The 15,131-nt window shown below is 49.8% G+C and overlaps 1 protein-coding gene across 13 annotated transcripts in view; it reads right to left on the bottom strand.

Moving 5' to 3' along the window:
- Positions 1-15,131, bottom strand: part of ANK1 (ankyrin 1) — a 243,289-nt gene that overhangs the window by 48,827 nt on the left and 179,331 nt on the right. For all 13 annotated transcript variants that reach the window (XM_063668702.1, XM_063668704.1, XM_054499717.2 and 10 more), the window contains exons 14-22: positions 14,412-14,609; positions 13,735-13,833; positions 12,895-12,993; positions 7,517-7,714; positions 4,905-5,003; positions 3,135-3,233; positions 2,790-2,888; positions 817-909; positions 315-387 (exon numbers count right to left, since the gene is read on the bottom strand). In XM_063668702.1, the coding sequence (XP_063524772.1) occupies positions 315-387; positions 817-909; positions 2,790-2,888; positions 3,135-3,233; positions 4,905-5,003; positions 7,517-7,714; positions 12,895-12,993; positions 13,735-13,833; positions 14,412-14,609 (1,057 nt within the window). The remainder of the gene's footprint in view (positions 1-314; positions 388-816; positions 910-2,789; positions 2,889-3,134; positions 3,234-4,904; positions 5,004-7,516; positions 7,715-12,894; positions 12,994-13,734; positions 13,834-14,411; positions 14,610-15,131) is intronic.

Here is a 15,131-nt window from a genome sequence, read left to right on the forward strand (position 1 = left end):
GTGCTGAGACTTAATCTCAGTAGAACCACGCTCCGATTTGATACACATCCGTAATCTATGCAAACATACATGTGTTTTTGAAACTTCATGGGATTTTAAATTTAGTCAATGTTCCTTCACCTAAGTATTAATAGAGCAGTATTTGTGATAGTAGACAACAGTTATAAAAAGCAGGTCTCCCCAGTTTCAGTGTCCATCTACAGCGCTTGGGCATGTTGTAAGAGGACAAAGCTGGCAGGTGGCAGGAAGCCCCCTTGAAGGGTGCCCGGAGCCGCTCTGTCCCCACCAGCCTGAGTTCATTACCCCAACTTTACCTTCATCTTCCGAGACATCCAGGATCTCATCAACTGTCTCAGGGAAACTCATTCGATGCTTATCACTGACTAACTAAAACGAGAAAAAGCAGATAATTCAACCCAAACTAGAGCCGCACACATTTTTTACCAGCCCAGCGGTTCCCTGGTCACGCCTGTGGGGTGTCCCCAAAATGAAGAAAAACAGACGGAGGAGGCGCTCAGCCTGGAAGCTGCCGGGCAGAAACCACTGGGATGGGACCCAGGAAAACTGGCTTCCCATCTCCCCAAACCCCATCCACTCCACTGCTGCCCGGAAAGCTGGTCCCGCCCCTAGTCCTCGGGCCGCTAGGTGGCAGCACAGCCCCGCTGGAAGGAGGACAAGCTCCCACCCGTCGGGAGCGGCGCCTCCGACCGGCGTCCGGGAGCCCCAGAAAGCACCCCACTTCCAGAGTAACCCCAGGCACGCCTGTGCACCAGGCTGAGTGTGTCTGGGGTGGGTGCGGGGGAGAGGCAGACATACCACGAAACTGGTTTCATCCGTGACGACCTTGAGCACGTCGGTGACAGAAATGTAGCCCAAGCGCTTGGCTATGGCCAGAGGTGTGGTTCCATCCTGGGAAAAGAGCAGCCCGGGTGCAGTCAGACAGGGGATGGAGTCTAGGAGGCGGGGCTGGCCCCCTAGACACAGATCGAGTTCACCTTCTAGTTGTTCAGGAGGACCTGAGTGGACAGACGTCACCGTGGGGCCCAGAAAGAGATCCCTCCCTGCACGTGTGTGTGCCTAGATGTGTGTTAGTAGCAGCACCCACAGAGAAAGGTGTGGGAGGAGGGAGGGCAGCGGTGCTTTCGATCTGCAGCGTCAAGTGTGGGGCCTTGCAACCCAGCAGAGGAAATCTCCCAAGGAGAAGTCAGGCTCTGCTAAGTGGCAACCCACTGGGAAGGAGGTCAGGAAGTTGCCAGATGCAGTTTTAGGAAGATGAGGACAGAGGGAGGCTGCTTGCTGCTCCCAAAGTCTGTTCTTGGGTGTCAGTGATGGGGTATTAAAATAGTTGAATTAATCCATATACTTCAATGAACTCTAATCAGAATACTCAGAAATCACAAATCACCAGAAATACAGCAAGGGCATATTTTCTACTTTGATTCAAAGAGCTACATGATCATAAATGGATACTGAGGCTTGATTTTTCTTTTGACTTCTCTACTTCTAGGATGTGCCTTGGGCTCTGTTCAGATTCAAGTCCAGCTGCAGTTGCAATTTCTGCAACCCCATCTACAATCAAGAGTCCACTTTTCTGTGTGTGTGTGAGACAGAGTCTCACTCTGTCACCCAAGCTGGAGTACAGTGGCGTGATCTAGGCTCACTGTAATCTCTGCCTCCTGGAGTCAAGTGGTTCTTGTGCCTCAGCCTCCCGAGTAGCTGGGACTACAGGTGCCTGTCACCTCACTCGGCTAATTTTTTTTTTTGTATTTTTAGTAGAGACAGGGTTTCGCCCTGGAGTGTTGGCCAGGCTGGTCTCGAACTCCTGACCTCAAGTGATCCACCTGCCTTGGCCTCCCGAAGTGCTGGGATTACAGGCGTGAGCCACTGCACCCAGCCAAGGGTCCACATTATTTCAGAGATAGAAGCAGACACGGAGATAATTTCACAGAACCTCCGCATGGTCAGATGAGGAAGCTCATACTGAACGATGATTGCTGATGTCACTAAAGATAACCTTGAGCCCTGAAAGATCAGGAAGCACCCAGGACATTTAACTGTGTTCACTTGTACCATACTGAAAACACTTTCACATATTTTAGAATGGGTTTCAACAAGTATTTATATATATATGGTATGTATGTGTGTGTGTGCATATATATATGTATATGTATGTGTGTGTGTGTATATATATATATATATATATATATATATTTTAAGACACAAGGTCTTGCTCTGTCTTCCAGGCTGGATGTCAAGTGGGCAACTGGAAAATGGACACTGAACTGCAGTGGTGCAATCACAGCTCACTGCAGCCTTGACCTCCTGGACTCAGGCTATCCTCCCACTTCAGCCTCCCAATTAGCTGGGACTACAGCTAATACGTGTCACCACACCCACATAATTAAAAAAAAAATTTTTTTGTAGATTCAAGCACTCACTGTGTTGCCCAGGTTGGTCTTGAACTCCTGCCCTCAAGCAATCCTCCCACCTTAGCCTCCCAAAGTGCTGTGATTACAGGTGTGAGCCACTGCACCCACACTCAAGAATATTTTAATAAACATAAAAGAGGAGGGTAAATGGTGCTTAAAAGGAAAACGATCAATTCACCAGAAAGAGGAACTGATCACAGCACCCCATCCCCAGGGTACCCCAGGTAGTTGTGGCTTTAGGGTGCTGCGGCCCCGTCCAGGCCCCAGACACATGCATTAACCTCTACGGTTAGGGGAGATCACACAAGGCTGCTGCCATGGGGACCAGTTTTCTAAACTCAGGAGAGAGAATGTACTCACCGAGCTGACCTCGTTTGGGGAAGCACCATTTTTCAGAAGCAGAGTCACGACGTCTGTGTGTCCCTGCTGGGCTGCCTGGTGCAGGGGGCTGTATCCTAGCTGCAAAGTGAGCAGACATTTTGGCAGGGTTAGCCAGCCACTAGACAGAGACCTGCCTACAGATGATAGTGCCTGCCCATCTTCGAAGTGGGACATTAATAAAATGCATTTTCCCCCTTTCTTCCTTCAGGGTCCATGGTCAAAACTGTGGCAGAGCCCCTAGTGCTCCCAGAGCAGCTCTGGCTGCACCCTGATCTGGCATGGAGAAGGGTCAGCGCAGGAGTCGTGGCTGGGGCACCCCTCTACCTTGGTCTTGGCATTGACATCTGCCTGGTGCTGCAGCAGAAACTTCACCAGCTTGATGTTTCCATAGTGACTGGCCACATGGAGGGGAGTGTAGCCCATCTGAAAAGCAGATGAGAAGGAGTGACCGGAGCTCTCCTGAGCTGGGCATCACATGAAATCCTTCCCAAAGCAGCTGATTCAAAGAGAGAATGGACAGGGAGCCCCTTGAAGGCTGACATTGACAAGCTGAATGGCTGCTGCTGGGCAGAGACCACCAGGCTGAGATGCTTGTGGGAGACCCAAGGGGAGATGTCAAGTGGGCAACTGGAAAATGGACACAACCGCAAGAAGAGGGCTATGCTGGGGTCGTCAGTGCATGGGAGATCTGAAGCTTTGGAGGTGAGAGAGGTCCCCCAGGATAAAGTGGAGGGTGAAAAGCAGGGCCGAAGGAGTGAGGCAGAGGCAGAAAAGAGGGAGGAGGGAAACCCTGAGAGACCAGCGTCACAGAATCCCGGGGGAGCTATGTCAAGAAGGAAGAAACAGCCTTCAGGCCTGGGAAGGGTGCTGAGATCAGGGCAGATGGAGATGTGGGGTCATGGTCACTCCAATGACAACAGGCTTTTTGCATTAGAAAGCTGAAATCCCATTGAAAAACCCCCAAAAGGCTGTCCAAGTGACTGTGGTGTGATGGAATTTACGGGAACTGGTCATTGCTTATTGAAATGCATGGACTTGGGACATTTGCTCATGTGAGTCTGGGCCGTTCAAGGAGTCTGTCCTGCTGAATTTTGTGGTACTGCCTCCCTGAATTTTGGGCCCGCAGGCCAAGGCCCTCTGAGCTCCTTGGTCCCAAGTGTCCCAGGAAGCTGGTACCAGATTCCAGAGACCACCCAAGCACAGGTCCTTCCCATAATGGGATGGCTTTGGGATCCTCAAGGCCATTCTAACCCACAGGACAGGGTCTCTCTGTGCAGGACCCCAAAAGACTAAACGGGGCCCGCAAGTGAAGCCTCAAAGATCCAAAACATTCTTGGATTTTAAGCAGATTCCCGTGGAAGCTGCAGGCAGTTGGAGACAAAACACAGTTTCCAGACTTTTCTCAGGGTGACTTCAGCAGAACATTATCGCCGGCATTTCTGTGCTACTCTGGAGGGGGCGGGAGCTCCTGGTACTGTCACTGTCCCTTCCTTTTAATATGGTTCCCTTGTGGGGAAAAGAAACAAAATGTGGCTTCTTCCATGAAGCACACCTCCTCGCACCAACCAAAAACACCCTCTCTGCACTCTGTGCTCCCAGCTCCTCTCTTAAGAGTAAATATCAAATTACGCTCTTCCTTCCTGTCCCTAGCAATCACCTCCACACCAAACTGCAGACACCTCGACGGCAGATTCCATTCACATAGCTCCTTGCACATACCAGAGGTTCAAAGAAAGTTGAACTGGATTTAACCAAGTGCTGGAAGAAAAGGGGCTAAGCTTTTGTGTGGATCTGGGGAAGCTTGACATTTTGACCTGCTAACTACTCATGTTAGACAGGTCTTAGAGTCAGGATTAAACATTCGTCCCGCTTTCTCACTGCAGAGGCTCAAAGGTCTAGCAAACTTTAAAAAGTCCGCAATGGGAAAGTAAAGATAATTAGGAGTCGTGTTTTCAAACTCCACTGCCAGCCCTAGGAAGTGGCAGAGAAGAATGTCCCACTGGGCCTTTGGGGTTTCAAAGCTCTGTGGAAGATTCAATTCTGAAGTGTGAGCAAGGAGTCCACACAGACTGAAGTTCCGGCTGCCTGCCTTACCCGGGTGGTGGCGTCCACCATGACACCATGTTTGATCAGCACATCTGCCACTGGAACGTGGCCTTCTTGTGCTACCAGATGGAGGGGAGTGAGTCCGCTCTGCAAAGAAAAAGACGTTCATCACCTTCTAGCAAGTAAAGAATTCCAGGCCACAAGGAAAGAGCTCTGAGGTCTGGGAGCTGAAGCTGACTTTGCAGTCACCAACTAGCTATTTGGCTCCAGGCAAAGCTCTTCTTGTTCTGGGCCCCAGTGTCCTCATCTAAAAAGTAAGGTGGTTACACTAGACCAGGGGTTGGCAACTTTTTCTGTTAAGGGTCAGATCATCAATATTTTTGGCCATGTCTCTGTATGACTAACATTTAAATGAATGGGCATGGGTGTGTTCCAATAAAACTTTATTTACACAAACAAGTGGTGGACCAGATTTGGCCCACGGGCCCATAGTTTGCTGACTTGTGATCTAGATGAACTTTATGGCACTTTCCCATTGTTGGTGCTTTATGGACTTCCCAATAAAGGATGCCCCATTTCCATGGTGAATTTCAGAGCCCTGTAGCCTTGGTTTCCTAATCTAGACAATAGGTGTTATCATGGATCCATCTCAGGGGCAAGATGAGGAGTGCTGGAGAAAGCACAGGTGAAGCACATTGAGAGACACACAGTGCTGTTTAAATGGCTGGGCGCGGCAGCTCATGCCTGTCACCCCAGCACTTTGGAAGGCCAAGGCAGGTGGATCACCTGAGGTCAGGAGTTCGAGACCAGCCTGGTCAACATGGTGAGCCCCCATCTTTACTAAAAATACAAAAATAAGCAGGGCGTGGTGGCTCATGCCTGTAATCCCAGCTACTTGGGTGGCTGAGGCAGGAGAATCACTTGAACCTGGGAGGCAGAAGTTGCAGTGAGCCAAGATTGCACCACGGCACTTCAGCCTGGGTGACAGAGCAAGACTCCATCTTAAATAAATAAATAAATAATGTACCATACTGTTATCACTGCACAGCCAGTGCTGGCATGGTCAAGAGGGCAGAGCATCCCACCAGGAGTGAACGGACCATATTCTTGAACGTGGCATCACAGCTTCCTCAGGAAGGCAGTAAGGTATCAGAGATGTTGTTTGATATGTGGGCACCCACATGAAAATGTCAGAAAAGTCTTCTCTCCCCTGGACTTTGCCTCAGTACCCTTTGCTAACGTGGGACCAACAAAGCTGGATTTCTCTGCAGGCACAGACCGTGTCCCCTCTACAGGACTCCACTTGCCCTCCTCTGCCTTCTGCACACCCCGCAGGCTGACCAGAGGCTTGTGGGCAGTCATGATGCCCCACCACACACCGCTGCAGCCAGAACCGGTGGGCCCCTCCTGCAGGCAGGCAGGGGTGGCTCAAATGAGAACAGCCCTCGGTTGAGGAGTGACTGTGTCAGCCTCTCAGGCGGGCGCTCTGCCTCATTCTTGAGCTAACACCAATAATCTGCCTCATGACAGCAGCGTGCGGATGACAGAGTGGGTTTCCAGTCACCTTACTGTCTCCTTGCAAAGCTCACATTAAGTGGGACAGTGAAGGAACCCAGAATGCCATGAGATATAATGAATATAATGATCCTACCAGAATGGTTCCCTCATTGGGGGTCAACTGTTCAAATTTGTACAAAACGTGCCAGATTTTGTAAAAAATGTGCCAGATTTTTAAGAAATCTTAAGTTGCCCTGAAAATGCTTGCCTTTCTGAATGTGTGCTATGTGAATTTATCATCAAAGAAGTGGTTCTTCACATTGCATGGTTCCACGTATATGAAATGTCCAGAACAGGCAAATTCCTAGAGACTGAAAGATTTGCGGTTGTGAAGGACTGGGGGCTCTGGGGGAAATGAGAAGTGACTGCTAATGGGTACGGGGTTTCCTTTCGGAGTGATGAAAGTGTTCTAGAGTTAGATCATAGGCTGCTGAATTCTGTAAAAATACTAAAAAACATTGAATTGTAGAGTTTGAAAGGGTGACTTCTAGGTGAATTATATTTCGATAAAATTGTTGTTTAAAAAAGAAGTGATTTTTAGTCTTTTTTATGGGTCACACATTCCTTTGAGAAGCTGAGAAACACTATGAATGCTTCACCCAGAAAACTGCTCACGTGCCCTTCCTCCCCAGATGTGTGCGCAATTTTAGAAGGCTTTATCCTCACATACCTATTGTCGCTGGAGTGAGAACTCCTAGTGTATAGGTCAGTATTTTTAAAAATATCTTTCTCCCACGGAACATAGAATATTTAGTCCCAAATAACAGAATGCACTCCTGAAGGTAGGCACCGGCCTATATTTGGGAAGGTGTATTTGGATTTTAATATTGATCTTTCTGCAGATCCTTAAGTCAATCTGTTTAAAAGATCAGCAAAGGCTTTGGCATCAGAAAGGCTCAGAATCCTGCCACCTTGGGAATAAGCAACCTTTCTGACTCTGTTTATTCATTTATAAAATGAAGGTGAAATGTACACAGGGCTGTTCCAAGGATTACACACACACACCCCTAACTCAGAACCTGGGCACACATGGATGCTCAATATGCAGACACCACACGTTGTTATCCAGCACTCCAGGGCAGATCCGAAGACGCCGTGCCTACCTTGTTCCCCAGGTTGCCATTGGCTTGTTTCGAGAGCAGCAGAGCCACCATCTCTGCGTGGCCCTCCTGGGAGGCCAGGTGAAGGGGCGTCACACCTTGCACCGACTCGGCGTTTGCTGAGCCCCCATACTGCAGCAGACTACGGGCCACCTCCACCTGGTTCTGCTTGGCAGCGATGTGCAAAGGGGTGTAGCCATTCTGAAACAGAAGAAGCCACCCAGAGCCTGGTTACACGAATGCTGAGCTGACAATATCAACACACAAGCAGGGGCTGAGTCTGGTTCTTGGCCGGCTGGACACCCAGTGAGCAGGGCTGGCATCACCCAGGAGCAATTTAGGTAAACAAACAAACAAAATCCATTTGATTTGGAGACAGCTCCTCAGGCTTGCATAGCCTCTATATGTCCATCTTTTTTCACCCTCTGTTTTCTGTTATGCTTTGACAAACTGCTGGACAGGAAGAGAATAACTGGAAGGCTGGGTAAGGAAATGAAGGATTCTCATTTCTTCCCTCCTGCAATAAGAGCCGAAAACCCCAAATATTTCATAAAGAAAAAGAAACATCAGCCCCTTTTCTTTCCCAGTGCAACTGGGCCAAGTGCTGCCCTCTGGGCCTTGCCGGCATTAGGCAGGGTGGTTTAAGGGACATGCACCCGGCAAGGGACTTGAGGATGTGGGACAGTCCTCACTCCACTGTTAACTACCTGTGTGACCCAGGGCAAGATGTTCCACGACCTAGACTTCCTTCTGTATCTTTTAAGTCATTAAAAGTGGATAATAGCATCTATCTTGCTCATTTCTCAAAGTTGTTAGGTGGATCAAACATGATACTATACGTGAAGGTATGTTCCAAAATTAAGATATAAAAAGTTGGCAGGGCACAGTGCTCATGCCTGTATTCCCAACACTTTGGGAGGCTGAGGTGAGAGGATCATTTGAGGCCAGGAGTTTGAGACCAGCCTGGGCAACAGGCTGGGCAACCCTATCTCTACAAAAAAATTAAAAAATTAACTGGGCATGGTGGTGCACGCCTGCAGCTACTCAGGAGGCTGAGGTGGGAAGATGGCTTGAGCTAAGAAGTTGGAGGCTGCAGTGAGCTCTGATCGTACCACTGCACTATGGCCTGGAGCAGAGTAAGATCCTGTCTCCACACATAAAAATTTTAAAAAGTAATGCACCCGTGTGTCATGGTTTTGCAGTGCACTGGTTTGCAAGACATTATAATTGCACAACGAGATGAAGGAGCTTGCCTCAAAAGTAAATCAATGATGTCACTGTGCACTGTTTATTCAGCCAATTTTTGTTTTTATTATTATTATTGATAGCAAGACTGTCTCAGTGAAGGAAGCAGCGCATGGGTTTACATTCTGGAGCACACTCCTTATCTCCCTGCAGGCAAGAGACAGTTCCCAGGTGGGCACCTTTGCTCATCACTGCCGAAAACCACTTTCACCTGCGTTTTTTTGAGCTTCATTAAAACCACATAAGGTCACTAAGGCAGGCATTTTTATTATCCTGTTGTGTGGAGAAAGAGGCCAATTCTCTGTAAGGTTAAGCGCCTTATCTAATGTCACATAGTAAGCAGAACAACAGATAACCCAACCTTGACCTTCTGATTGCACAGCCCAGGTAATTCCAGCTAGAACAGTGGTTCTCAAACTCTGATGTGTACACAAATCCCTTCAGACCTTGTTAAAATGCAGTGTCTGATTCAGAGGCGCTAGGGAGGGCCCGAGATTGTGCATTTCTAGCAAGCCCCCAGGTGATGCTGACAATGCTAGTCCAGGGATCACACTTTCAGTAGCAAGGCCCTAGGGCACTCAGGGTTAAGGGCAATGCCAGGCTGGAGGACGTCCTGGACATAAGCCCACCCAGGCCCATAGCAGATGGCTGCCCAATGTGGGATCTGTCTCAGGGCACGAGATTTCCCCACCTCTGCCAGCATTCCTCTGGCTGAGGACTGAGTTCTCCCTGCCAGCCACTCTCTTACTGTGGAAACCAACATTTCTGATTCTGCCAGGATCACTGGTCAGGAAAGGGAAAGAAAGGGGCTGGCCAAGGCAGTCAAAGCCCTGGGTACAGGGAAAGCTCAGCAAGGTGGGCCCATAGGCGGCTTTTGTGGTGAAACAAAAAGTTGTGACTTACCCGAGGAATTGAATTAAATTGAAAAATCATTCTCTTCGAAGAATGACATGTGATAATCCTTTCTAGTATTCTTCCTTTTTAATTTGATTATGTTATGAGAAACATTAAATTGTTCTTTGTAGGTTCTGTTCATGTAACAAGATTGGCATTTGGATTATAGTAAGTTTAATTAAACAACATGATTTTTGCACTGTATTAAAAGAGAGCAAAGGAATGGGGTGCGATGCCGCAGATCCAGCCTGAGATGCAGGGTCGGCTCAACACGGAGTTAAGCCTCCCCACAATGAGACACGGAGCACCAGTCAGCGCTGGCCCAGAGAAGGTTTTCACCATGTAAATGAAAAATAAAACCCTAAGTCCCCAAACAGATCCCATCTGGGCCAAAGAGATCCCAGAAAAACCTTCAAAACTGAATTCCCAGCCAGGAAGGAAGGGAGGTTGGATACGCCTTGCTATATCCACTCCCTTTAGGAGTTCAGGCGCAACTGACCGGCATTCATGTTAAAACAGATCATAAGACTAACCAAAGGGACTCTTTGTGACAAGACACCAGATTATCAACAGGACCCAAGGCCACAGTAGGCAAGGGCTGAGTCACATGCCCCCTGGAGGTCACTCAGCCCAGGACCCTGGTGAACAGACCCTTATCTCAACTTAATTCTTTTCTGCTGATTCCAAACTTTAGATAAAGCTTTACTCCTTTAACCAACTGCAAATTAAAGAATCTCGGAATCTGCCTATAACCTCTGGGCCTTTCTAGGTATTTTTGTCAATATATACCTTCCATGTATTGATTTATGTCTTTGCCTGTAACTCCTGCCTCCCTAAATGTATAAAACCAAACTGTAACCCACCGCAGACACACTTTCTCAGGATCTCTTGATACTGTGTTGCCCAGGGCCATGGTTATCACATTGGCCCAGAATAAACCTCAAAAATACTTTATGGAGTCTGGCTTTTCCATTAATAACTACATGAAAGCAACGATTATTAGGCCATCTTCTTTTTTTTTTGAGACAGTCTCGCTCTCTTGCTCAGGCTGGAGTGCAGTGGTGAGACCTTGGCTCACCACAATCTCTGCCTATCAGGTTCAAGTGATTCTCCTGCCTCAGCCTCCCAAGTAACTGGGATTACAGGTGCACGCCGCCATGCCCAGCTAATTTTTGTATTTTTAGTGGAGACGGGGTTTCACCATGTTGGCCAGGATGGTCTTGAACTCCTGACCTCAAGCAATCCTCCTGCCTCGGCCTCCCAAAGTGCTGGGATTACAGGCTTGAGCCACCGTGCCCAGCCCTATTAGGCCATCTTTTAATGTACAAAGGACCATCACTTGAGCAATCTGCAGTGTGTTCATGGATGTATCCTCAGGAATCCCTGGCCACCTGGGAAGCAGTGATGTCCACACTGGCAAGGCCAGCCCCCTATCCTGCCCAAGGGTAGGCCTGCCCTGGACATGGCTCAGGCTACCAGGTAAACCTCTGGTTAAAATTGAGATACAAGTGCCACTGTCACTCTCAGAACATGGACTGCCCCTCTGAGCTTCCCCTAAACCAGGACTAAAAGGAACAAATGAACTTCTGCAGGTGACAAGGACAAGGACAACTAGGCTGGAAAGTCACGGAGAGGGGAGGGAGGAATGTGCGCCCGCAAAAGGCTTTTCTTTCCCAAGGAAATGAGCCCATCCTAAGGAATGCACACCGAGGGAGCTCTGCCCAAATGTTCAAACAACATTAGCATCAAAATTAGAAAGGGGAGGGTTTGGTTTGGGTGCAGAGAGATTTGCATGTGAAATTCTACAAAATTGCCAGACTACTTTGGAAACTATTTTTTGCCATGGAAACAAAGCCCATCTGTACAGGGTTTGTGCTTGGATTTAGTTATCTTTAAATATAATGAACCTGGCTCCCGTTCCTTTTATATAAGTAGGGGAGTGAGGAGGACGGGAGTCCAGGTTTTTATTTTTAGAGGCAGGAGTAAGTCGACATCGCAGCAGGGCCATGTGCTCCCTCTGCACAGCGACGTGGGGCTCACTGCAGCAGCAGCGAGGACAGAAGGAGACAGAGCTGTTGGGAGCCGGCATCTAGAAGTGTGATGCTGCAAGATGGGGACACGCATCTGTCCAGGGAGGGAGGACGCGCTGAAGCCCGGCAAAACTGGCACTGATGCTCCCTGCCTGGGCTGCGGTGGCCCTAAGCCAGCAGGTGTTGGCCGGAGTCACACGGGGTCCCACCCCGAGGCTCCTTCTCTGCGGCACTTGGATGCCTGCCACATGACGGATCTCCCATAAATTATCCTGTTTCCCATGCGCCTGGCTGCCCCATAGAGTGCGGGGACTGCGTGTGGCTTTTGTCTTCCTGGCCCCGCTCCCTCTCCTCTCCCCTTCTCCCTGCTGGCCACCAGTCCCGTGGTGCCTATCCCTACACAGCCTTGCCTTCCCACAGCGGGCAGCCTGTTCCCAAAAATGGTCCTTCCAGCTTTATCCTTGTACTACCCAACCCCATGGGGTCTTCCAGAAGCAACCCATCTGCTCCCTCCTCTGATTCCCTCAAGGGTCACGGAACCTGCTGCTCTGAGCAGCTCGCCTCCGAAGCTGGTGTGAGGCTGGGCCAATGTGTCTCATATTCAGGTGAGCCTCCCTACAAAAATGCCATCATCTAAAAGTCTGATCTCAGAGAGAAATGAATTTGGAGGTGATCACTCTCGTTTTAAAGAGGTCCCTTGCTTCCAGGTTCCAGCAAGCTCACCAGCAGTCCTGAGGATTTCTCAAAGTACGGTCGCTGTGACCCCAGCCTCAGAACCACGCAGAGAGTAGGTTAAAAATGAGGCTTCCAGGCCACACTGCACAGTCCCACGGAGTCAGAATCCAGCAATGCTAGAACCAGGCTCACCACTCCCCAGGGATTTTTATCCATACTGACCTCTGACAGTCAGTTTACAAAACCCAGCTGACGTGCAACTGCTTGGGGACACATTTGTTGTATAAAACAAGTTCTGCCTCTGCAAGGTAACCCCTGGCTGGGAATTGTTACCCACTTCCCGTCCCACTCCTGGGCCCTAAATAGCGTGATTACAGGGCAGGTAACATGTGTGAAAGTGAGGCGTGATTTCTGAGGTAAAAATAGCAACAGAACGCAAAACCCTTGGGCTGCTGTGGAAACCCCCCTCCCTGAGGGACTGGAAGGTAGCAGGTGACCTGCTTTCCAGGGACAGCTGGGGAGAGGGGCCGGCCTTACCCAGGCAGGGCTGTGCGGGGAGCCGCCCCGGGGAAGCAGCAGCTTGACGATGTCCAGGTTGTTGTGATGGACGGCCACGTGCAGGGGGGTCAGGCCATTCTGCAGGGGACAAAGACAAAAGAGGCCAGCTGTCACTCCCACGGACTTTCTCCTAGGACTTTAGGCATGGACTTTCTCCATCCCTTTAGGCATGGGAGCACCTATTTTATACAGTAAAATCCTGTTTAAAATCCTTCCCAGGCCAGTCTGAACTTGGAGTCACGACAGAATGTCATCGGCCCTGTGGGAACGGGGGGGGACGTGGGCAGTGAGATCAACACACTTGCCCAGAGAAGGCAAGTGTCTCGGGTCTTTCCAAAAGGATAAGGCCTTTGACAGAAAGGCCAGTCTTTCCAAAGGCCATTCTCTCTCGATGGCTACCCATGGAAATATAAACAGGCCGGGTGCAGTGGCTCACACCTGTAATCCCAGAGCTATGGGAGGCTGAAGAGGGAAGATCACCTGAGCCCAGAGTTTGAGACTAGCCTGGGCAACATAGTGAGACCCTGTCTCTATAATTTTTTTTAAGTTAGCCGGGCATGGTGGCAACTGCTTGTAGTCCCAGCTACTCAGGAGACTGACACCCGAGGACGGCTTGAGCCCAGGAGTCAAAATTGTAGTGAGCCGTGATGGCACCACTGCACTCCAGCCTGGGCAATAGAGTGAGACCCTGTCTCAAAAAAAAAAAAAAAAAAAAGATGGACAACACAGGCAAGAGATGGAATCTGCAAGTGCTGAAGTCCATCCTCTGTCCTTGCCTCTAACCTGAGAGCTGCAGGGGAGGGCGGGGTTCAAACTCACTTTTCCGGCAGCATTCGGGTGTGCGTCCCGCTCCAGCAGCAGCTCTGCCACCCGCACCTTCCCGTACTTAGCTGCCACGTGCAGAGGGGTAAATCCTTTCTGAGGAGAAACAGGCTGTCAGGACCTCGGGGCCCCAGGGCTGTCCTCCCCGGAGAAAGGGCCCACGGCAAAGGAGGCTGCACCTCCGCTGGCATGGAGAGGCCAATGAAAGCAAAGGCACAGCCATTTTTGAGCCCTCCGGGGGGCCGAAGACCTCAGGAGTTGGCAGGCATCCCTGCACTTGCTGTCCACACTCCTCTGGCAAGAAGGTCTCAACCACCTCACAGTGGTAGTTGATTGCTTGCTAGCTGAGGGCAGGGTATGAGTCTTAATCCTTCTCATATCCCCAGAACCTGTCTGTGACTTGCCCAAAGCAGGTTTCGACTAATAATTGTGCCATGATAAATGTATGAAGGCTGGCTGGGTGTGTGAGAAGCTGTGGTTGACCTCCTGTTTTGGGGAAGGATGGAGACACATCGGGCTTGCAGGTGGTGGCCAGCCCCGAGTGTGATGACCCTTCCAGCTGCTTGCAGCATCATTGAGGTGACAAAGAGAACCAGGCGGGAATTCCCCTCTGAGCTCCAGGCCTGGCTGAGTGAGCCTGTTGCTTCCTTAGACCGCGACGGGGGAGGCTGTACCTTGGTCATGCAGGCCTGGGATGCTTCCTTTTCCAGAAGGGCCAGGACTGTTTCTACGTGGCCCTCACGGGCTGCAATGTGCAGAGGGGTGTGCCCAGCGGTGGTGGCCAGGTTGGGGTTGGCGTTATTTTCCAGCAGGAGCTTCACCATGTTTGTGTGGCCGATGCGAGCTGCACAGTGAAGTGGGGTCTGGTCATCCTGAACCCCGAAGGGAAAACAAAGAAGAAGAAACGCTGATGTTACCAAATCCAACTTTTCATCTTACAGAGAAGCAAGGCAGGGCCCAGAGAGGGCAAGTGACCTTCTCAAGGTCACACAGCTAAGATGAAGAGTCAGGATTCGAATCAAGTCTCTGAGTTACAGGAACCAATATGCTGTATCCTATTGAATCCTTACAACAGTTCTTCAGGTGAGCTGTTATTTCTACCTTATTTCCCAAAGGCCCAGCCCTCCCATCTGTAAAATGGGAATAATAACGTCTACTTGCTAGGGCTCAGCTGGGATCAAGCGGATAATGTACATGGTTTCTGCGTTTGGTGCATAAAAGGCACTCAATGCAGTGTGGCTGCTCATCCATCTCCCATATCCTTTCTGAGTGGATGCGCTTGTCTTTCTGCTTGAACTCTACTTTGATTTTCTCTGTACTGGGATCAGGGGAGTCTCAACTGCTGACAGAGAATGAGGACTTTTCCACCCACGCCCCCCCACTTCCTGTTTCTG

The sequence above is a fragment of the Pongo pygmaeus genome, chromosome 7, assembly GCF_028885625.2.
Source record: "Pongo pygmaeus isolate AG05252 chromosome 7, NHGRI_mPonPyg2-v2.0_pri, whole genome shotgun sequence".
NCBI classification, from domain to species: domain Eukaryota; kingdom Metazoa; phylum Chordata; class Mammalia; order Primates; family Hominidae; genus Pongo; species Pongo pygmaeus.